This window comes from Patiria miniata, unplaced genomic scaffold, assembly GCF_015706575.1.
Source record: "Patiria miniata isolate m_02_andy unplaced genomic scaffold, ASM1570657v1 HiC_scaffold_3, whole genome shotgun sequence".
Classification (NCBI taxonomy): Eukaryota; Metazoa; Echinodermata; class Asteroidea; order Valvatida; family Asterinidae; genus Patiria; species Patiria miniata.
The window spans coordinates 44,651,399-44,676,490 of NW_024037069.1; the positions used below are offsets into that span (position 1 = coordinate 44,651,399).

The window sequence follows — 25,092 nt, forward strand, 5'->3', positions numbered from 1 at the left end:
CCGTGAATGTTGTGCGCGCCAATAGAAATCGAGACTAGACGCCGACAGATGAGGCGGTAGCAGTTCCCGCCAAAATAACCCCACTCTTCACCAACAGGCGCATGCCGCACAGTAGCCCTAGGCGGTACCAGGGAATATACCGTATAGACCCAGGGCAACCTGCAGTAGTCCCTGGCCTGCTGGAGACGAGTTAAAAAATAAAACAGGTGTAATGCAATGAGATTCAGGTGACGCTGCGCCGCTCAGTCCCCTTCAGCTCTGTACCCTGGCTGCCCCGCACTGCCTCGTTAATATTGGCTCCCCGACTGAGAACTTGAATTCAGCCTCCCATGTCGCGTCGGTGAGTGAATGCCCGTCCACCGTCCCTCGCCCGTCAACAGAAAGAGAGAGAGACAAGGGAGATGGAAAAAAAATATCGAATTCCATCGCGGCACTGCGGTCCATCAACACGCACAACGACTGGCCATTAATAACGGAGAGCGCATTAGGCTAGGGGCCCAGTTCGTGCTGTGAGTGTGTGCCGTGAACACAATCCGCGGAGCTGAACCGTCGTCAGTGTATAGGCAAACCAGCACCGTACATGCACCGTGTTCTAGCGAGGCACACACCGTTCCGTCTGCACACACTCACGGCGCGCTGTGTCTTACCCGGCTCGCTGGTCATTACTGTATCCGCCAGGCAAGGCAATAGGCCCCGTGCTTTCGCGCCGTGCAGATGCAGCCTGCCTGGAACACACCCAGTATTCAACGACCTTGTGTATTAGTACAGCGCATGCCAGTAGGGTAACGGTGATGCGAACGAGACAGCTTGAGTGGGCTTGAAGAAAGCCAGTCACTGTACACACATACATTGACTCGACACGGGGAGACAGTGCGGTGACAAGTCACAGCTTGGTTCAGTCACCAACATCGTCTTCTTCTCCATTCCTTCATTGTTGTCAGTACATGAACGTTGTCATCCAAGATGGAGTTGTCTGAGATCGGCGAGAGAGTTTACGCCGTGGAATCGTTGCTCAATCGTAGAATTCGTGAGGCAAGTGAATTGAGTACCGTATAGTCTCGACCATATTGCGCGGCGGGTAATGTTTGCGTGTGGAGACTTTACCTACGTACAGGTCTACACATGCAGCGCGCGGTAATATCGAGCGCTGGGCCAATGTGGATTAAGTGTGGAATCTTATCCATTGCCCAGCGCGCTGCATAATGCGCTTCGCAAATGCACCGCCGTCAACCACTCACACGAATTCAACCAAATGTTCTTTTGTATTCCTCTCTTTTTTTGCCCTACAGGGAAAGCCTGAATATCTGGTCAAGTGGAAAGGCTGGTCTGCAAAGTGAGTATGACAATTCTGCCCAACAGTCGATGTATTTATCGTCTAGTTTGTATTCCTCGTTCATCGAGGGATATTTACTGGGCCAGAATTCGATAGGAAGGTCATAGCCGACCCAATTAATTCCCTTATCTCGTTTTCTTTCCCCACCCACTTCCTGGCAGGTACAGCACATGGGAACCAGAAGCAAATATCCTGGCCAAATGCCTGGTTGACGTGTTCGAGGACAGGTATGCAAACGCTGTGTATTTTATGCGCTGTTTTCCCCCGCTCGCAGCCCGCGCCCTTTTTTGCATACTGCGTGTGTACGTGCCCGTACATAATAAGTAGCAGGCCGTTCCAATATGGCAGGCAGTACGTGCTCACTACGCTAGTCCCGTTCATTGCAAATTTATTCTCAATTGTCGATCGTCCCTCACTGTTATACTATACTCTCTGTGTCCCGCTACAGGCGCAAAGAACTTGAGTCCACCGTGGTCAAGAAAGGCAGGAAACGAAAAAGGACGCACAATCAGGTGAGGTGGATATTTCGTTGCTTTCTCTCGCGACTGAACCGCCAAGTCCTACCCTGGAAAAAACCACGCCCTTCCCTACTCGAATCCCCCGTTACTGAAAGGCCAGAGTGTGTGGTAACACGATACGATTATGAATGCGGCGTGTGTGAATGCAGCTTTCTGTTCGTATTTCAGGTTCACTCCGGGGTCGGATTGTTGAGGAGTGCGGAACTTAAACCTGAGCCCAAAGACGAGGACGGCACGTTGGCAGCGGGTAACGCCTCAGCAGTACCGGGAGATGAGCCCAGAGCCACGGGGAACAAAGACCCGTCTGGCGCGGAGTGGACGGCCAATAGTACGGGCGGTAACTCCCAGGGTACGGGTGACGGTGGGAGCGGTGGTGAGAGCGAAACACGGACTGCAGCAGCAACTGTGGAAGATTCAACTGACGACGATGACGACGACGATGATGATGATGAACCACCCACTAAGAAAATATTCACATCAGCAGCCAGCGGACAAAAGGATCGTAGTCAGAGTTTGACCAATGGATCAACGGGGACAGGCCAGCCTTGCACCAAGGATTCTGGTAACCATAGCAACAAGGAGGCAACCATTTCGACGGGAAAATCGAAGAGTGGATCCGCCGAGCGCACGCACGGAGCGCGGGATTTGAAACTCGGCCACGCCCTGAAATCCAAACACAAGACGAAATCCTCCAAGAAGATGAAGCACCCTAAGGGCGTCAAGCCTAAGGAGGAACTGACAGGTTTGCTGAGGAAGACTAAGAAGAGGAGAAAGGATAAGATGCGGTCCAAGAAACGTAAATTATCTTCCTCGCTCGCCAAGGAGAAACGAGACAGCGGTGACAAAAATGTGAAGAAGAGACATAAAAAGAAGCATCGACGTCGCCACCGTGCTTCGTCTGAACACGCGGAGGAAGGTTTACTCAAGAAACATCGATCAGTCAAAGGAGAAAAGAAGAAAGCACGTAAGAAGAAGAAGCCACACCCACTCACAACAATCAAGGTTGATTCCACAGTCTGGGACTTCCACGATAGTGATTCCAACTCGGGCATTTCCGTCAAGACTTCGACCGACAAGAAACTCAAATCTCCGGTCAAGCTTCCTTCTGAGAAACCTCTCGCTGTCTTGCACATCTCGGATAAATCTCTGGGTGCTCTGACGGCCATGGACAAGTCAACAATCTCGCCCAAAAATAGCGCGGCCTCGGATGACCCGAAACCTAGGAATAACACCACCGTGACTATTCCCGAACGGGCATCGAAAAGTCCAACCGCTGGATTGCATTCCCCGAAGAAATCGGCCTCAGCAGAAAAATTACCGAACGTGAGAATTTCCGAGGGTGAGGGTAATAGGATTTCCATAATACTGTCCACCTCTGCCCTGTCACCGAATTCTGCCAGACTACATTCGACTACAAGCCCCGGCCGTTCGCCCAACTCCGAGAAATCGCCCAAATCGGAAAGACAGCCAACGGCCGCAAAAAAACCTGCTGGTAGTAAAGCACAACCAGAAAAACCGCCAAGTAGCTCAGAGAAATCACCCCCGTGCGACGGGCAAGCCGATTCTGATAAACAGCCCAATCCAGAACGATCGCCCAATCTGGAAAGATCGCCCAACTCCGAAAAATCGCCATCATCTATAAGGCTGGCTGCTTCTGCTTCAGTGCCCACATCAGAAAGACCGCCAAATCCTACAACCCCTCCCACTCCTGAAACTCCTCCCACACCTGTAACTCCTCCCACACCTGAAACTCCTCCCACACCTGAAAGTCCCGCCTCTCCCAAATCTCCAGTTACACCAACAAGCCCGCCTACATTAGAAAAAGCCACCACTTGCCAAAGATTAACCACATCCGTACCAGAAAAGCAAGTAATATCTGAGAAAACTGTATTAAACCAGAGATCTTCAACAAAGGAGAAGTCTTTAACTGATCGACCGCCAACATCTGAAAGACCGCCCATGAAAGTAAGGCCGCCTTTAACTGACGCCCCGCCCCTATCCGAGAAAACGTCTTTATCTGCGGGACAGAATATTTTCCCTAAGCTGCACTTCTCCAGCAAACAAATTTGCGTCAAGAAAACCAACATTTCTGGGAAAATTTCGACGGAATTGGATCGCATGTCCTGTCCCAAAAAGTCACAGACTATCGACAAACCCAACTGCGTGTCGCCGCCCAAATCAGCGGACAGATCGCCGCCCAAATCGCCCACAGCTAAAAAACCGCCCACTTCGCAGCGGCCAATCAGCAATGGCGGTTCACAATCTACGCCAAAACAACCAATCACAACCAAGACTGTCAGCTACCCCGAAAGACCGTCCAATGGCAAATCAATCGCCAACCATGGGCAACAGGCCAATTCCATAAAATCTCCCAATTCCGTAAGAGTGCCCAACTCCGGAAAACCGCCCAGCTCCGTAAAACCGCCCAGCTCCGTAAAACCTCCGTCTGCAGGTAACTTGCCAGTATCTGGGAAACCCGCCAGCTCAGAAAGGTCATCGACCTCAGGAGTTCCCATCAAGAAACTTTCAATCACTTCAAAACCGCCCTCTCTATTGGTCAGGCTTCCTATCACCAATAAGCACTCATCGGCTGAGAAACCTCCCTCCTCCACGAAATCACCAACAGCCACGCCCAGTTCTCCCCATAGCGACCGCCTACCTGCATCAGAACGAACAACGCCCACAGACAAGACCGCATCACTGAAGTCGCCCAATTGGGATAAAGCGCCCAATCTCAAACGGGTACACAACGGTGACAAACCGGCCATAACAGATCGATCGATGAACTCGGTCAGGAAAACGAACTCGGACGGTTTGCAGATTCCTAAACGGGCGCCCATTCGTACTAATTTACTCCACACTGAGGCTCAGCCCGGACCAGGTCGACATCCAAGTACACCGTCCCCAGGGCCTCCGAAGACAACCCCATCAAAGAGTCTTCACAAGAAGACGATTCCCCAATCAACTCCCACCCCACCACCCCCAGCTCATGACCCCAATGTACCCCTCGATCTCAGCATCAATCGTACTTCACACCAAACTACCGTAGCTAACACCCACGTCACCAAAACATCAGACGTGACGAGACGACCCAAGTCTTACCCTTCCCCGCCCCCTGCCCATCGATTCTGGAGCCCCGCCCACCCGCACAATCTCGATTACATCGTGGTGACTGACGTCACGGCGCGGGATTTCACCATTACAGTCAGGGAGAGTTACACTCCAGAAGGATTTTTCCAGAGCTGCGCGTGATGGATTTAGCCCTGGGGACGTGTCACGTGGCGTCTGTCTCCAACCTGAACAGCCACACTGTAATTTCATTTATATCTCAGCGAGCAGGGAACGAGTGTTGTTGAAGAAAACACAAACCAAATCCTTCTCACCCTGAATGCATAAGACAGGGCTGGATACCCCTGTGCGTACGTTGACCTGGATATCAAAAAAAAATCACTTAAATGCATTGGATGCATGAATCAGGTTTGATATTCCATCAGTTCGCATAATCAGGGTGATTTCGGCTAAGAGCACTACTAATCCTTGTCACCGTGAAACAATGCTGATCACAACCGTGAAGTACCGGAGCAAAATGATATTAAATGTAAACAAATGAAGCTTTGGCCGCGTGATTATAGGACACGCAGTCTTTGAACTTGTAATATTATAATGATGTGAACGATATGTCTTTACGCTACCCCCTGTGTAATGTCACTCGTCGTACCGCTATACGCGCCTAGTTCTTGTTTATGCGCTGATAACGTACGGCGAGGGGTATATTTTTATGCACCATTTTTTAAGGTCTTGTAAAAGCCGTTAGCAGCGGCCGGTTATGTGAAAAGAGTTTTATATATCGCGCCATGAAATTGCTTGTTTGTACGTTATGATGTTTATTTGTCTATTTCGCGGCATGGCTCAAACCGTGATTCAAGAGTATTTTGGTCGAATTTATTTGTATGTGTGTTTTTCTTGTTTTATCGGCGCGGGAAATGTGACATAGGCCGAAAATCTGGCGGGAATGCAAAAAAAATATGCGCATTGTGTTTTGGCGCCGTAGGCAAACCACTGTATTTTGTTGGACAGGTCTGCGTGGTCTACGTTGAACGAGTCAAGTATACTCAATGCTAAACATACTGCCATTATAATGTACAGTGAATCAATAGCAAGTGGATAAACAGGGATGTCACGTGTCTTTGTTTTGCATTGTCAATTCGAGCAAGCGGCCCCGCTATTTTCACTGTTGCATTTTATATATTACTGTACGTATATATTAGTATTTATTGGTTGTACAGAAATTTTACTCATTGAACGTCATAGACATCAGAACATTTTGTTTATATGTATGACATGGATATAGTGAACTATTGACCGTTGTTGATTGTGTAGTGTAACATACTCGAGCATAGAGTTGTTATTTGCTAAATATATTCACTGGAGGTAAATGGGCGGATCCAAGGAAGGAGGGGAATAGTTTAAAAATAGCTTCATTTTGGATTAGATAATGATTTGGTTTCCTTTGAAAAACACATTCAAATCGAAGAGAGGCGGGAAGGGGCGGGGTTTTTCCTTGAAAAAGTAGGCGTAGATTTCCGGATATGTTGGTATTTCCTTATCACGGCTGTTCGTCCCTACATGGGGAGGAAGGACACGCCCCTCCATCCTGGATTCGCTAGTAGGAAGTGATCTGTTTAGATCAATCGATTGATCAGGTATTAGCAATTGGTTAATCAGTAATTGGAAAGGTAAAAAGATAATGACGGCCTGCATATAAATATTCGCACAGTTACACCGTTCTCTGTATTTAAAATGTGGTAGATTTTACATACAACTTTTTGTTATTTGGTGTTTTGTATTCGTGGAAAAGCAGGCTAACTAACGGCTCTGTTATTTGATAAAACTTGTAAGATATTACACTGGCAATGTGATTTACATCCAGACTTGTAAATGCTTGGTTTTTGGAGATGTTTGTTCGCACACCGTACCTCTTGTTTTATAAGTAGAACACTCTCGTTAAAAGCTGTGTATTTATGTATGTAGCCGAAGGGGTTTGGATGATGCTTGTAATGTTGTATATATACCCGTGTGAACCGCCCAGGATTGGACCGGGAGATACCGACACTGCTCGGCCGGGAAAAGCCGCGAGCGCACGGGGTCAAAAGGGCGAGACTGACACGCTGATACGCTGGCCTTCTGGTAAACCTGCTCCATTGACTCAACCTTGTGTCTACCGAAAGGGAAAACAAATATCACTGCATTATTGTCCTCGGTGCGATCGTACCACTGGCTGAAGTGTGTGGATGTCAGGAGTGACATTGTCTTCATATTCAACCCTTCATGAATATCAGAATTATATATAAATGGATGCATCTATTGCCCCTTATTCATTGGTAATAAGGTTATTATGCTCCGGTGTATACGGGGCACTGATGCATTTTGCACGGCATTTTTATTGTTGACTGTTTTTCGGGCTGTGTAGTGTTCAGTTACTCGCTTGACAAAAAGCCATTGCTATGGAAGCCGAGCTGTGAGCCATACGAACGGATAGCTGCTCAATGGAGGATATGTGACTCGCTGAATGAAATTCCAGCAAGACGGCTGTAGCAGTGCCAAACAGCACAGACAGGCTGCGAAGGCTCTCATTTTTGTTCGAGCTTGCCGCCATGTTTTTTTCCGTATTGTTCCGTATTGCAAACCCTTTGAAAAAAGAGCTTTTCAACCGCGGTTATTTGATAAATATTTATTGGGTCAGGGTCGAGAGCAGGGACGAGAGCAGATTCCTTCGTTTATTATAGGCACCAATGAAAATATCACTTATTTCCGTACATATTTGGTTTTAGGATCCGTTTTTCCGTTGGTAATATCGTTTTGCCTGTTAGTTTTTGACCTTTGGCACCAGGAAGGACTCTAGATCGGAAACCGGAGCTGTCAGACCAATTAGCGGGGTGTAAAGAAGTCCCAGTCATTCATGGCGACGGAGGGAGAAGGGTAAAGGGTGCCAGACTCCAAGACACGAGCGCGAGGAGAAAGAAGCTGTCCAAGACGGTTCAATCAATTCAATGGACTATATTCAGCAGGCTTCGTCTTGTTTCCCATGATCATAGTTGAATTCGCGATGGAGTATTGTCGTTATACCATAGGCACCAGACTTATCCAGGAAACCAAAATGGCGGCTGAATGTGATTGCTTTATTGGAATCAATGTATAATTCTGAATTTCCATACTTGAAGTTGATTTACAAATCATTCAAAGTTACAGATTATGAAACAAAAATATGTTTTTTTATGTTGATATCTATAAAAATAGGAACACAAGACTAAAAAGTGCACCGCACTGTCTATTTGGTTCTTCCACTCCGCAGGCACCAAATGTTATAAGTAGAACACGTTGTGCTCAAAATAATCTTGATTGTAGAAAAAAAACAATTGAAGCTACTAGATAACATTAGACAGGTCGTGTTATCGACACCTGTGGATATATTATAATGTAGCACGTTTAACAACGCACATAGTCAAGAAATATAAAAGTCTTCTACCAAAAAAGCTGCCTTTGTTGATAGTGTTAGTGCAGATGTGCTTTTTGAATATTAATGGTTAGACGTATTTAATCGATGTGCTCCTTCAACAGATACGTGAACGTCCTAGATCACGCGTTCGGCTTAATTCACTGCCTTGTTTTGAAAACGTATATGCATTGTAATTTATAAAGCAAAGTATTGTCAAAGTATTTCAGTATTGTAGATTTTGTACGGAAGCCACTGTTCTCTGTTGATCAATGTTTTATCGATGTTTGTTGCATATACCGTTATTGCATTGTTTGAAAAATAAAGCAAAGATGTTAAGAACAGACAGTTTGTGTAGACACGAGTCCTTTTTGACTTGCCATTTCTCAAACTGAGTATATTCAAAATACGACAGTGCAGTATCCCTCATTGTTAAGTTATTTGTCAATATTGCATTGCATGTTTTTGTCACCAACACGCAAATCGAATAGTCATCGATATACTTTTTGTAAACAATGCACAAAACTAATGTTCAGTCATAATAGCATTATTCAACATGACACCATTCTCTGTTTAAGCGAGGTAAGTTGTGAAGAAAGTGCGTTTTGTCAAGAACCTCTGATGTCCGAGGAAGGTTTTGCAAATCAACCTTTTTTCAGCATACAAGGTGAGTCAAACAAAAAGGAAACCCAAAAGGTGCCCCTATTTTTCAAAGAAGTTCTGCATGTAGCACTTTCCAGATCTAGGATATGAAATCCCAACTAATAAGCTTTCTTTTAGCTAAAGAATCATTCAAATCGTTCATGTACCTTTCCAGTTATGGAATTTTCAACACAAACACCGTTTTTTAACCTTGTCCATGGATCAAAATAAAGAAAAGTGATATTTCAGCAAAACGCAAACTATTCACATATCAAAAAACACATCAGAACACTCATTCTTATTTCTTTTTTCATAAACTGCTACATAAACAAGACAAAATTTGTTTTCGTTTTTGAGAGGCAAGTAGGCCTATAGGCCTATACAACACGGAAAACACAGCAGAATGGCAATGATTTTAAACATATTTTCTCATTTAATAACCAGCAATGTTTTTGTAGGCAATAAAATGCCTTTCGTTATCAAGCTTCCAATCATTTTCCCACAGGAACCGCCTCGAACTTGAATAAGAACTGTTTCCCAGTTTTTTCCGGCACAACAGTGTTTGCCATCACGAGATAAGCTTCTTGTGTCCTGATACGGCGCAGTATATTATCTCAGAACTGAACACGGTGAAGATATACGAGAACAAAATGGGTTTGCAGTGGCGTCGCCAAGGGGGGGCCCCCCTGGAAAACCTAGTGCCCCCCCCCCCCCGAGAGCCCCCCCCCCATCAAATGCTGGTGCCCCCCCCCCCCCCCCATCCTCTGCAAAATTCTGCGCGTTGTTAAAATCATTACCTCAAAAATAGCAATTTCTGGAGATATCTTCAGATCGAATTTAGCATCAAATGTGGCACCATTTTGCATCTAGCCCATCCTCCGTATGCGAAAACTTTCCAAAGGGGAGGGGGTTACCCCCTCCCCTTAGACCCCTCCCCAGGACGGCGAACCGTATCCACCTAAGTGCCCCCCCCCCCATCAAATGCTGGTGCCCCCCCCCCCTGTGCCCCCCCCCCCCCCCCCCCCCCCCCAGACTGAAAAGTCTGGTGACGCCACTGTGGGTTTGGCAGTGTGCATTAATTCTACCAGCCTTGCAGCTGACTGGGTCTGGGCCAACATAATTATAGCTGTATTAGAATGACCGTATCTAATTGTGATACTTATTTCGACACACGAAAATGAAAAGCAAGGAAACTCACAATTCGTGAAAATATCTTATCGTTCTAAATGAACCAAAAAAATACATCGGAGGTGTTTTGGCGATGACTAGACGCGTTAGATCCGCCGTTACCATAGCGACTCTGTCGTCGTTAATCGGGTCATATTAAGTTTCCACCTCGGCACATATGATATTGGACTTTGCGAAGTTCAAATCATACAGCTCAACTCTTGAAAATGAATCAGTATTAAACGGTCCCACTTTTTCTCAGACGGAAAAATGCTTTGATACATCACGTGTGGTTGATTAAATTAGCCTACTTAATTGCCTATATTGGACAAAAGTCTGTTCTGAAAGGCACGTATAGGAACATTGGCAATTACCCAAAATGGTACCTGACTACCTATAAATCCTTGCTCAAAGTCAAGATAGGACTGGTACCAAGCACCCCGTGAAATAATTCTCCCTGAAATGATATCATTCAGAAGAAAATAATGATTAAAGGTGGTTATAAAAATGTGTGCTAGTGGGCAGTTTTTACGTGCGCTAGCAACGGAATCAGAGACCCCAAAATTGTGCATTATGTTTTCTCTGTTTTCGCAAAATGTATAATATCCACTGAGCTGAAACTTCAACAAGTTATTTGTTGTTTTCATAAGATTTTTTAGCAATCCTGTTGCTTCAAACGAAAAAAAGATGCACAAAAATCTAACGATCCTATTTATAATGAAGAGGAAAAAACGCACAGTGCTTATCTCTTTCAAAACCGGTGTTGTGATAAAATTTGGACTCCTATGAAAATACGGACTCATGGACTGCATCGCGTATGGCTCAGCGAACAGAACAATAAAAGCTCAATGACGCTTGCGAAGCTGAGAGTCCATACAAGGTCAAAAGGACTGGATTTCATAGGAGTCGAAATTACATGTGACACGGGTAATTCTGAGGAAATCTTAGACCTATACAAGGGTCGGCAATAAGTAACACTATACAGTTCGCACTATACAGGGTGAGTAAAAAAAAAACCAAATGGTACCCCTATTTTTAAAGAAGTTATGAATGTATCGCTTTCTTTTAGAGAAAGAATCATTCAAATCGCTCATGTACTTTTCCAGTTATGGAATTTTGAACACAAACATCGTTTTTTAAACTTTTCCACGGGTCACGTTAGAGGTACGTCATAATTCAGTGAAAATGAAACCATGTCGTATCCTGAAAATTATATCAGAATAATCCCATAAGTCTCCAGGGTAGCCAAGTAGAAGGCAGGGCAAGACTATAAACTCTTGACATTATAAAGCATGTTATTTTAACATTAGAAGCAGCAGGTTTTTAAATAAATGTTATGATAAGTGCCAGTTATCATGGTTATGAGAGTGCGTTTATTATCTGTGTTAGCATTTACGAATGTGACACACACCGATCAGCTTTGTTTATGCTCGCATAACAAATATCGGCGTTTCCCATTCGTTTCAAATTGGTAGCAAATGCACCCGAATTGAATTCATTTGATAATCAGAAAGAATTAATAAATACACGTATACGTTTCAAACGAGTCCTTTTTTGTGATGCACATTATGAAAGAAACTATACAGGTTTACAGCAAAACGGGATTTTTGTTGCGACCAAAAAAACCCCGACAAATGAATATTTTTCCCAAAGAGATTCTCTTTTCTTTTCGTCTATAAGGTTGCCGGTGTGAATAATAATCCTTCAATTTTCCGCCACACATGTAAATTTATTGACATTTAATACCTTGGATCGGCGTCGCAACTTACAATTCTGCTCAAAAGGTTATTGTCATTTAACATTGTATGTATAGCATATATAAAATAATTATTATTGTTGACTTTGGGTTTCGGAAATGCTTTCTTTCCGTCGAGCGCTTAATTCCAGTCATGGAGCCTCAAATGTCAAAGGCTTAAAGGGACTTCTCGGTCCGTAGCTTAACCGCGTGAAAAAAACATTTCATAATTATGCAAAGATATTCTGGCGCTGATCTGGACTGATTTGTCCATGTTTAAAAATTAGATTTTGAGGAATTTATTGAAAAGGAAACGGGAAGTACTTCAGGGTAAATCCCTCAACCAATAGGGGTTCAAATTGTGGGGGAGAATTTTCGTTCCATCGACTGTGACGGCTCTTATCTGTGAATGCTCCTCTAAAAAAAAAATGCTCCAAATATTTCGAAAATTTGTCAGAACTTTGTGACTTTTAAAAATAATTTTAAAAATATCAATTTCAAAATCTGATTATCTATGAATTTGAGCTCCAATATTCCCTACAGCCTCATCCAAACAGGTATCCTCTTTTTTTTCAGGTGTCCAGTTAATCTGTGATTTTATAAGATACAACCTTGCACTTGAGTTGAGGTTGAAATGGAACAGATTACGAATTGTTTTGTTCCTCTGTACTTCATGGTTATTCTAGGCTGAAACGAATTAGGCCTACACGCGCGTGCCACACTTGCCGTTGTCTTATTTACGAAGGTTCTATACTATTTCTTTTCCTAAATCACATCCAACTAGTATCAAATTATACTATATTTTGTCATATTTCCGTTATTTGTCAGTATTGCAGAAGAAAATATTCAGATTTGATGTAAAAGAGTGGATCTAATTGCGTAAATTAATCTTTCGCTTTTATTCACCAATTTTAAATCGAAGAGCAGGACTTCTTTCGTCATTAAAGGGAATAAAGATGGTTTCAATTCCTTATTTTCCTGTTTTTCTTGTAGGATTTTGACGAAGAAAAGAGTTGAGAGATCTTGGAATCTCGGGCGCAATTTATAGGATGGATTAACCTTTATGTTAGCATATCTTTGAATGGTCTCTCTAATCCGCGATACGCGTCGAATCCGCTTATTATGTCTCGTCGGAAGACGCACTAATCCGATATTTCCACATCATGATAATCGGCTATGTTCAAATAAGTTGTTTAGAAAATCCGTACATGACTCGTGTATAATGAGGCAGATATCGTGTAAAGGTGCGGACAATAGTCGTAAAACTGCAGCGGAAGTTACAACGGCACCGAAAATAAGTATTTTTTTTTCTTCATAAGATGGAATTTTTGCGTCGGGGTGATGTAAAGTAATTTTTTAATAAGAAGTGATCAGACAGACCGTTTGCCATTTCCCATGGTCCCTGGTGGCTATATGAAAAGGATTTTTGGCTTCTGACTAGCGCCCCTTGAACCAAGATATTGACAAACTTAGGCCCCGCCGATACAGGGCAGGATAAGTTGGTTGAGCACCGGAACGATATTCCGGTCCAGTCAATTCCTTTGTGCACTTTTATAATTGTTAATCTACAGAAAGAATAAAAAACCCACAAAACCTGCAACAAGAACTCGTGCGAATGAAAAAACAACAACAATGACAGCAACAACGAGCAGGCAAAATTAACAACAGAAAGATGAGTCAAAGAAATATCAGCAACAAAGCAAAAAAGGCAAGAACTCAACAGGATTATGGGCGGCAAGACTACAAACTTAATGTCTGGAGTATCATAGAATCCCAGTTATAAGCTCAGTACCTTTATCAAAATATGAAAAACCTGGAGAAACAAACATCATTATTTTTTACTAATGTTAAATTAAAAATTAAAAATTGTGTGTTTGTATAGCTGAAGGCCTCGACGAAGGTGTCGAGCTTTGTGACTGCGCGTTGTCGGGTAAAAATATAAGGAATTTTTGTCCAGATTGGCAAAGTTATAGAGCAATTATGCGAGTCGCCCCTGCGGCAAGTGTAGCGGAGAGCTAGCTGATTTTCCCCGGATGGGTGGAGCGCAGGGCCCCCTGCTGAACCCCAGCCAGTCTTGCCTCAGCGTTCGGTATTATAATGAACTCTCTCCCGCTAGAGGAAAGACACTTCCGCCAATCAACCACCGAGATTTTCTGGTATTAATCCCGGGTTTCAACTCAATTTCCCTCGCTGCATCACTGGATTCTTCGCATTAAACATGATTTCGTTCGAGGAGAGGTATCATTTCATCAGAATCTGTGTAATTATTTGTTGTTCAGGAGTATTTTTGAGGTTATAAGGTCTATCGCGTCAGAATGTTTCAGTTTGAGTTGACATTTCAGCTTAAATATTTAGTTTATATTTGTAAATTATTATTCGGCAATTGGCCGGGATATAGCCCCCGAAAGCTTTATGTCCAGCAGGGTCTCTTGGTTGAAGATGTGGAAGGAAATTACACGGGGAGGAAAACCCCATTAATATTCGAGGGAAAACTCACGGAATCGGGTAGGGACTGAAAACCCAATCCACATATTGGCCCATCAGGCGGGATTCGAACCCGGGTCACAGCGATGGAAGGCGAGTGGAGTACCCCTATACTCATACCTCATGCAGTAACTGCAGCGTTTCGACTATTTCGAGGGTCATTTGAATGAAATCCACCGTACCAAAAGGTCATGAGGTATCGACCATCCTCCTCATAAATACTAAAATACATATATTTGAAAATGACAACTATCTTGCAGGTGCAATTTTTCAAATACCAGTCACATGAACCCATCATGATTCTTCCTAATTCCTAGGTTGCACTTATACAGTCTTCCCACACTCTTTCCTGAGGTGGCAAGACGAGAATTAGTGGCTTTATCTGACACAAGGGTTTCCCATATCTTAAAAAGTAAGATAGAAAGAGAGGAGATATGAACTGCTCGATTAAAACTTCCGACTCTAATTTTATCCGGGTAGTAAGCACCCATCGCTTGGCATTGCATCATGCATGATTCGGCCAAAGTCTAGACTGATTTCCGATCTACCAGCTAACGATGGTCGAACAAATGGGTGCTTCAAGGGGGATACAAACACAAAGTCACTTGCTTAAGGGTCATAGTTTCCATTTACAAGGCAAGCAGACGAGTCTAGCGGTACCGATTCTGCCACAGACGCCGAGTTCACGACTATACAGCCCCACCGTGTGCTGTGGCTGAGACGTGCCGTGTGAAAGCCTGCGTGCTCCCGTAGCCCTGACCCCTCACCGCGCGGCACGACACGAAACTCCCGCACTCTTGACCCAAACCAGCCAGTCCGTGTGTACATACTGTGTACCGTAGACCAGCGCGCAAACACTACGGTACGCACGACCAGCCGACCCCGGCATGCCGAAAACAAAAACCCGGTAAAACAACAAGGGAAACCCACGTACGGCTGTGGACTCTCATTCTCAATAGGCATACACATCAAAACAGGCCCATATCGTCTATTTCGACTTGGGTATATACCTTGATGGTTTCCACATGAGCTCGCCTACATATAAACCGAAACTGGGCATTTGGTTTAGTCATATAACCTCGATACCGACTAGTCATACACCGTACCGGTGCGACAACTTCTCAATTTCGTTTTGGCATTGAAAAATGATTCTTGGACACGTGACACCAAACAGTAGGGTGCTGATACCCTGGGTAGGGACGACCGTCGCCCGGCATGGACCTGTATGCAGTATTAATTTCTCCCGAGGCTTTGACGAATTCTAGTGTTTCCCACCTAACCCCGCAGAATTGACGGTGGTTTGTATGAGTCGTCTGTATAGGAACAGGAGTGGAATTATTTGGTCTGACACATTCGAAGGTCGTGTTAGCTGCAGGGAGGAGGAGGGACGGAGACATCGTAAATTAAATCCATAAAAAATCATTTCGTCGTCGCTGTACAAAGCGCTTTGAAATTGAAGACTGTTCATTTTTTTTCTCTGTCATGTAGACAAGGAGTCCATCTAGCGCAGTTGGGCGCCTTTTTTAAGGAACTATATCAATCACAAACTGCATGGAATTTTTTTGGAAAAACTTTTGCTGTCAACACAGAACACAAATATTTTCAGAATAAAATTTACGACAATCGGTTGTTTTTATAGTTATTCGTTAATGTGTAGGAACGAAGTAATGCCCAAATTCGGACAGCTCCAGACAGTGATGTAGATTTTACGCCATGTTTTGCAGGAGTTTAAACAACAAAACCCGCTATGAACCTTTAGTAGGCCTATAAGAAACTTTTTTCCTCCAGAACGATTTTTCCTTTCGAGTCAATCAATGCTGAATCGTTTCGGTGTGCCCAGGCCTGGTGCCGTGCCGTGTAGGGCACGAAGCAAAGGTTATAGGTTGACACTGAATTCTAGTCAACCCGGGACAAGTAGTCGAGGGTAGGGCCCAATGGTTTTTGGACCCCTGCCAAGTTAGAAATTGGGGCGCGAGCATTGCACCTCAGCTCTGCTATTGTTAGAAGGGATCGACGCTAGTGACCTGAGGTGTGTATGCACCCTGTAGTTGGTCGTTATTAAACGCAATCTTATTGTAACTTCGGAAATATTTTGTAGTATTACCCTTGCTATGATGTGCCCCCCCCCCCCTTACCCGCTCCCCGCCCTCACCACTCCCCCTGGAAAAGCCGAAAATGCCGATGATTGTTTTGATCTAATTTTTAATGACCACAATCTTAACCTCCCTTTTTTGTCACGGGCCTTCCCCGCCCCCTCCATAGACGCCTTCCTATCTGTGGTCAAGTAAGTCCAACAACTTACCTCTGAAAAAAAAAGATTGGTCGGATTGACCTGAAATATATAAATCGTAAAAGTCAAAGGACCAGACGTGACGTGTTTGTTAGATCTTATAAAGGAAAAATGTGAACAGACTTCAGCTGAGCACGGAATATTGATGGACTAAATTGAGAAATATATGTATATTTGTTTTTATAATTTTAAGTTTAGTGTTCAGACCTAACCCTTAAAGGTTTTTGCCGATCAGATCTAACTACGAGTTCAGCTGTAACTTAACACCACGTTCTATGATATAGGTCTATAAAAGTTAATTTCATATTGTGAAGTTTTACTGATCGTATAGCGGGCAGACAAGAAGGATTTTAACTACTTGTTTACAACAGCGTGCGTTAAATTACAGCAGCGACAATCTGCGCAAATGGTACAGTGATCATTGAGCATATATTAATTTATTGGGGACTCCCCAGCCTGTTCCTGCAGATCGCATCCCGTGAAGCAGAAGATTCTCAATTTCTTTGCGAAAATTTCTTAAGTTTTTCAATTATTTTCGCTGTGCGAAGGCCCCTTGAATGGTCAAGAGAGGTTTCGGCGCTTGAACGGGTTCTTACGTAACAGCTTAAAGGTGCATAGAATCATTTGCGTCTTGTGCATTAGTTTCGCATGAAGTACCACAAGTGGCTCATAATCTTATGAAGGGTGCAGAACGACTAACTTGTTGAAGTTTCAGCTCAGTGGATACTATTCATTTTGAGAAAACAGAGTTTTTAAAACGTATGCACATTATTTTTTGGGGTCGCGTAACTGGATTCCGTTGCTGACGCATGTAAAAACTGTGTCCGCGGGCACACGTTTTTATTTTAAAACCACCTTCAATGATTGATTTCTTCCGAACGATACCATTTCACTTGCAGGCGAAATCATTATTAAGGGGTATTTGCCAGTCCTCTCTTCATCAGCAAGGTATTTTTCGTTAAATCGGTTTAACTTTTTATTACAAATGTTCCTTTATGCGTGTTATTAACTTCTTCCACATAAACGATGTGATTTGAAGTGTCTTTGTTTTCTAGTGCAGCCATGAACGTCGCGGGGGGGGGGGGTGGACATCATTGGACCCTTTGGTCGAAAACATGTGTATACGTATGTAGCCGCATCTTGTTTGAAAATGTTCACAATGTTTTTACATGTAAGAAATAATAGGACAATATGAATGGACAAAAACTACACTTGAAGAAAATAACTATGGGCGGGGCAGTAGAGCCCCGCGTGCTCATTCCAAATTACATGCCTTGCAATGGTTGATTAAACGGCAAACAAACATTTACCGATGATAATACTGGGATTTATATTAAGCCCGTAAATATTAATTTTAAGCGTGTATTACAACTTTAGAAAAAAAAATGCAAATTAAAAGTATCGGAAATACCAAAATACATCTTCCAAGAAAAATATCTAAACAGAAGCCCGTGCTGAAATTTAAAAAAAGAAATTTATATTTAAAAAAACCGAACATTACAAACTCTTGTCAAAAACTCTATAAGTACCAATTCTTCTACGATGCAAGCAATTAGCAATGATGCAAGCAATCATTTGCGTACTACAGTTGTTTACCGGCTTTGCATCTCAGGTGACCATGGTTCAAGTCCCGCCAAGACCACTATTGTATATTGCATTTGTCAATCCATCGTGGGTGACCAGATGGATTCGAATCAGTAAACTGTTCTGTTTGGTTTTTCCAAATTACAAGTTTTTCTCCTTTTAAATCAAAGCCAGAACTTGAAGAAGAAAGCACTGAGCAGTCTACCGAGGATAAATAAAGGGCCTTTCATACTATCCAACTCTCCCTGTTGTGTTCGACACAGGGATTTCGGGAACCATTCACCCTAGCAAAAATACAACACGGCACCTACGGATCCGGTGCTCTACGTGCATGGGGAAAATCCAACCCTGGGCTGGACCAGGGATGAGAGGCTCTAACCGGGGAGGAAATCCACAATTTACAGCCGACCTGTATACAACTTGGTGCAAGTGTGAACGGTGTGGTATGCCTTGCTGATCCGTGTTCTATGAGACCCAGATCCGCTTACGGTGGAACCATGATCATTTCAACGCGGGTATATAGGGAAGACGATAGTGTGAAAAGACATCAAGAAAAATATAAAATGAACGAAAAAGCAGCGAAACATTGTTGGATAAGTGGACGGAACACCAAGGTAGACATGGCAAATATTACCACTTGTTCGATAAGGTATCATGTTTGATAATTCATACATGATACTGTTGTGAAGCATTTCTGCAATTTTCCCGGATTCAGCCTATCTAATGTTTGTCGTGGGATTAACGTTACCTATAATAATGCCTATATAATACGGGGCACGTTGCCGTGCTCGGCGCAGTTAGTCTGAGCATGGTCTGAGGGAACGGGGTCCGCTCATAAGTCCGACGCCTCATAAGTCCGACAAAATCGCATCCCCTAACGAAATAAAGGCCCATAAGTCCGACGCCTCATAGCTCCGCCGCCTCGTAGGTCCGACAAATTAAACGCCTCGTTGTTCCGATGTCGGACTTATGAGGCGTCGGACTTTAGAGGCGTCGGCCCTATGAGGCGGAATTAATAAATTTTATGCCTCATAAGTCCGACGCCTCATTAGTCCGAAATTTCGGACTAATGAGGCGTCGGACTTATGACACGGCCCGCTGAGGGAACAATCAACAACGCCCATCCAGTTAAACATATTTACTCCTCTTGTACTAAGCTCATCAAAATGTGAGTTTTATTTCATTAATAAATTATTTGGACCCGGATTCATTAGTTTCTTTCCTTAAATTGTCCATCCCCTGATGGTCCCGTACGGTGTTGTAGACAACACGACAATTTGAGTGCGGAATGACATCAAAATTATACAAAACTGTAAAAAGATCCATACCCTGTTAGAATTGGAAGGTCAGTCTATATAAAGAGAGTGGAGAACTAAAGTTGAACATTAAATTTAACGATGTCAATTTGGTCAATGACAGAATAATTATAACGTTCAATCATTTTGGGGCGCATTTAGCATGTCGAAGGTCTCGAATACCCGACGTCTTCAGGACTCTGTGATTTTCACTTAAGAAAAAGACAGAGATAGGTCATTCCATAAATGTGGGGTCCAAAAGTTTGACATGTTTGGTGTTCGTGTTATACACCTGACCTGTTGTGTAACTTGCCATTCAAGTATCGTAAAAAAAATGACTTCAGAATATTGTTTAATTTGTTTGACAGGTACATTGCTTCACATAATCACTCTTGGAGATAGAAGGTATAAAGAATGTGTCTTGAATGATTTACAAAATCTTATACATATCAGATGTAATAAGGACACAACAAATTGGACCCCAGGTGTATGGAATGACCCAGCTACAAATGGTAACTCTAACTGATGTCTTGCTATTGTGATATTCATTGTCAATATTGACGATGGAGAAAAAACCGCATCATAATATTTGTGCTAATTTTGATAAATTTGGCTATTCGAAATTTTAGGGATATTTTCACACACAGTGGCACAATCCGTACATGCAAATTAAATGTTGGCTTCTCTTAATAAATATTCATGAAGATACGGACGATTATAGGTAAGCCGTTTCGAGTATTCTTTCCACTTTCATAACTGACAGTTATCCTCCACACACACATCGTCTGCGTTCGAGTGTCCCCTGCGCCCATGCCTATCTCCAAAGAAAACATTCTTATTTATCTTATTTGGCAGACAATCAAGCAAACCCAACGTGCATTCATAACGCTTAATTTACGTAGGCAGCTTGATGCATAAATATTCGAAATTAGTCAGTCAAGCGCTTCAGCAAGTACCTGTCCTTTACTGGTCGGTGCCTTGCGTTGCAAATGTGGTATTACTATTCCACAGCACACGGTATGCTGCTGACTACAGTCCGAGCCTCGCTGCCTAATTATTATGCCTCACGCCGTGCATACTGCATTACATATTTTGGAGCATTATTGCAGTGCGCAGGGCGTTGTTAAAGTCTAATCGATCTCATACAAAACCACTCCAATTTGCGAGGCCTTGTGCGCCAGCAATACAGTGCGCTCAAGCGCGCCTAGTGTAAGTGCCAGCGGCGTTTACGGTACGGCGTGGGCACGTGCAGCGTGTGACGGGCTGTATGCATACGGTGATTTGTTTGCACCGCACGGCCCGTGTTGCCCCCCGTGCACGCTAGAGGGAAGAAAAAAGGTACTCGTACATCGCTGTGGTTACCGTTAATCAAACATACGGACGGTGGGGCATCGTGTAAGAACATTAAGGAATGTATGTCAGTCGGCAAATCAAAGCAATTTGCAAACATACACAACCAGAATATTGCTAAATAAACCAACCGAGAAACATGAAGCTTCAACAGAAAGGGATAGTAGATTTATATTTCACCTTAATCCATTATTGAAACCCGTTCAGAATTTCCATTTTCACCTTTTCAAAACACATTGTCTAGAAGACTTAAACTCACAACAGCTCGATAATGCTTGCCTGTTGGCTATAGACTTTTCTTCTCCTTCTTATTATAACTTCTTCCTCTTCCTCCGCTACCCCGTCCATTCTGTCTCCATACCATTAATGTCATCAATAATATTGTTAAAGAGCCGTTCACGCGCATAAATTTGGATTCAAGGTTCCCACTGACTCTACCATTAGGAGTACAGAGAACTTGCCTATGTCCAGCTGTTATACCGCAAAATATTGCCAATTTTATCTGAATTGTGGTATTCACGTGCCACTATATTAAAAAGTCGATGTATGCTTTTATTAATGTATTCATAAATTGTCTGTTTTCTTTACAATAAGATTTCAGGAAAGAAAAAAATATTCCATCGTTCCCATACACATACTCCTCGAAGATGCAAATCCATTATGCCACAATCATCTTTGGAATTTGTCTCGAATATGCGATATTTGTCAAAAACCTCAAGTTTACACAGACTTTATACTTCCTTGCGTTCCTTCTATTGATCGTGACGGATAATTCTTGGGGCATTGTGCAGTGATCTGTCGTCTGAGGTAAAGAAACGGTTGACGGGGATGTGGCATGCCAAAGGGTGAACCAGAAACGACAAGAAAGGAGCGCCGTCAAAGTAACTCCGATGTATAATGTCATTTTTTCCCCATTTGATTTAATTTGGAACAGCGTCTGCTTCAGTATTCTGTCCAAACGATGCAAGCTTTTATGATGACAGAAGCACATACACACGATACTCTGCGATTGGGTTTGTATCTTGGAGGAAGAAAATGTTCATATAATTGCTGATATATAGAAAAGAAAATTGCATTCCCGTGCTCTTCATCAAATTTGATGTTTTTTCTTTTAACAATTGTTCAACTTTGTTTCCCATCACCCTTTTTTTTTAAATGTCTGCAACCCTCTGGAAAAAAAAACAGTTTTTGTTTTGGGCACAAACGGATCCGCTTTGCGAGCAGACTGGCTCCCGGTCCGTACATTATCGATACTGATTGTGGGACGGGAACCAGCCTACCCCATGAGAACGGAATTATTGTCTGGCTGCCAATAATTCAAAATTATAAAATAATAATTTAATAACTAAACATGCGCAGATTTTTTTTCGGTCGATGTCTCATTCGAAAGCGAATAACTTTTGTATTGCTAGAAAAATAGTAATCTAGAAAAGGAATCGGTATTTCGGGAGAAACTCGAAAACAGCACGGGGATTATCCTTGAAATAGAGGGCATTTATGGGGTGGGGTTCTTGAGAAGTAATCGAGGGAACTGAGATGAAGGTATACGGGCGGATGTTTGGAATCTCAGGCGAGGCGTGGTGCATGGAAACCAAAAAGGGGACGCTCTGCGTCCAAACGAAAAATGAAACCTTGAAATTATTTTCATTCGTGGTGAAATTTATTTCTGATTTGAATTCGGAACTTCTACATTTACTGATAACATTGTGCTGAACCTAAAGACTCGAATCGAAGTGGGAACCATGAGTTGTGCTTCGTTTGGCAGGAGTTAGCAAAGAGGATAAAAACAAAGATCTTCATGTAATTCTTGCCAAGACTGTTTGACGATTGGTTTAAGATGGGTCTGCTCTCAAGGGGGAAATTTCTATCTATCACCTTCGAGATTTAGACGATTTACAGTTTAAAAATGTCCTGCTAGGATAAACCCTCTATTGTTTTGATTCGTATATTTCAGGTCAATCCAGTCAGTCAGCAGTGTACAGCCAGCGCGTCAAGATAGCTGTTTGCCATCGGAGAATTTTGAAAACAGGTGGTTGGGGCGTTCCTGATGAAAGCTCAGCCAATCAGCTAATAGCGCAAGGAAGAATCGTCAACGTGTACACGCCGTTATTTCGAAAGAGTGAAAACAGGAACCAGACTTTTTAGATTACAATACTTCGAGAAGAAAAAGAACAGAATCACTTCAATGGAAACTCGAGTGAAAACTCGATCTTTTCGATCGAGTGAATTTCACGCTTAATCGTTTTGTCGTATAGTTACAGTCGATTGGAGTGAATTTTCACTCGAATAGCGCGATTTGTTACTCTTTAGAAATGAGAAAGAATGATATTTCAGCAACTCAAGCCCTTGCCTGCCCTTTGTCAACGCGATCAGGTCTCTAGTCGTGTTCCTGAACTGGTTCCAAAACCTTTGCCTTAAGGTCCTATGAACCGCAGACAGTCCCGTAAGATTGGACATTATAACCAAAGACTTTCTTCAAACCCTCAAGAAAATTCTTTTCGAAAACAAAACGTGCGTTTTGTTTTAGCGATGATGTACTACATGGTGATTCAGAGTGATCTGGACCCAAGTTCACCATTTTTGTGGCAAATATATTGAGGAAAAAACTGAGTGTTTCAAATGAATGGTTATTGTCTTCCAAAGTAATTTTGACTCGAAATTCTTTTTTTCAAATGAGTGGCTGTGGTGAGGAGTTATGCCATTTTCATTGAAGTGGCTTATTTTCCAGTCTGCACACGGAATTGGTTTTGCCTTTTTTTTTTAAATGTGTCCATAACTTCAAGTGAGTCAGTCACCATGACCAGGTTTTAATTTGTTATTACACTGCTTCACATCAGTAGGCGATTTCAAGAAATTTGTTGAACCATGGAACCGTGGTCAGAGTTATTTATTTTATCGTGTGTTGTTTGCTAGCGCTTTTCTTCAAAATGGTACAATGGATATGCATGAAACTTTCACCAAATATGTCCAAAATACCAGCCTATAACATATCTCATTTGCACGTGTTTTGATAATTGTTACATGTTTTTAATATTTTCTTTAATTTGGGTCCAGATCATTCTGACTCACCCTGTAAACATACACAAGTCGAAATCGGCTTACTTCAAAACTGCCCACAGGTGTATTGCTATGGTGTGACTTGTAAGATAAGCAATATGCTCGTCGCTATATTATATTCGTGTCCTTGGGTTTACACAAAACCTGGCCTCCTTCTCTTAAAACAAAGAAGAAAGTTAAGGTTTTCTTAATATTTCTCTGTGGTGTTTCATAAGGGACATGGGAGAACATCAGATCTGTGACAGTTGTTTGGTCTACAACATTAAATGTGCATGTTTATTTTGTGCAGTACACCACTGCAGTTTATGTTAATGACGAGATACAACGACCAAAGGCATAGATTGGGGGAACAATTTTAGGTGGGTTTAGCCTACTTCAGTAAATGCAAACCCAGTGTGTTTTATACCCCAGCAGTCGAGGCAAGCCATTTTCAGAGAAGATAGTGACATTGGAGCTGTCTCAGTGTACACTTGTTCTATACAAAGACATCAATCGCGCACGCACCATGGAAGCAGTGTAGGGTATCCATTGATTTAGCGCATAAGCCCTGGACTATGGGGCTGGGTAGAGTGAGCTAGCGGGTCGTATCGGCTCACCTCTCCCTCGACACCAGTGACTCACCGCCGGCTCAAGTTGACGATAACACGGGACCAAATCTCCGCCGCGAATACGTACACGTCGTTCAGTGATTCAAGACGATCGCGTGTAAGATAGAAAGACTGCAATAAAAAAACAGCACACAGGATGAAAATACAAACCTCGCATACACGGGGAAATAAAGTAAGGGTGCAGTAAATATGACTGTACATAGGGCTTAGGCCTATGGTGATCATTTCAGCTAGCAAATGTTGTCCTTTTTGAGTGACTATTGTGCATGATATAATATGGGTAACTTGACACATGCAAGACGTACGGTAAATTTGTGCTAAAAATAACCGATCATGTTTATTTAGGCCCTCTTTTTTATTCATATAATTTTTTTATAATATTCGGTTCTGTGAATTATGAATTTATTTATGTATGATCTAATATTTGGAATTGTATCATATTTATTGTATTATTTATTCAAAGGGTTTATTTTAAGCGTCTCAGTTCTTCTTTTGATTGGATTGAAAAGAGTGTGTTATTTATTTTGTATGGGATC

General features: G+C 42.8%; 1 protein-coding gene across 1 annotated transcript; it reads left to right on the top strand.

Moving 5' to 3' along the window:
- Positions 1 to 238: 238 nt before the first annotated feature.
- LOC119737639 (proteoglycan 4-like) lies at positions 239 to 8,692 on the top strand. Its single transcript, XM_038212110.1, has 5 exons — positions 239 to 1,032; positions 1,290 to 1,333; positions 1,495 to 1,560; positions 1,782 to 1,845; positions 2,020 to 8,692. The coding sequence occupies exons 1-5, from the start codon at positions 964 to 966 to the stop codon at positions 5,101 to 5,103; spliced, it is 3,327 nt and encodes a 1,108-aa protein (XP_038068038.1). The 5' UTR covers positions 239 to 963; the 3' UTR covers positions 5,104 to 8,692.
- The last annotated feature ends 16,400 nt before the right edge of the window (positions 8,693 to 25,092 follow it).

Bases quoted from the DNA above. Each gene is read 5' to 3' on its own strand.
- LOC119737639 (XM_038212110.1), top strand. From the start codon at position 964: ATGGAGTTGTCTGAGATCGGCGAGAGAGTTTACGCCGTGGAATCGTTG. The intron at 1,561-1,781 runs GTATGCAAACGC...GTCCCGCTACAG, and splicing joins GTTGACGTGTTCGAGGACAG to GCGCAAAGAACTTGAGTCCA. The intron at 1,846-2,019 runs GTGAGGTGGATA...TTCGTATTTCAG, and splicing joins GAAAAAGGACGCACAATCAG to GTTCACTCCGGGGTCGGATT.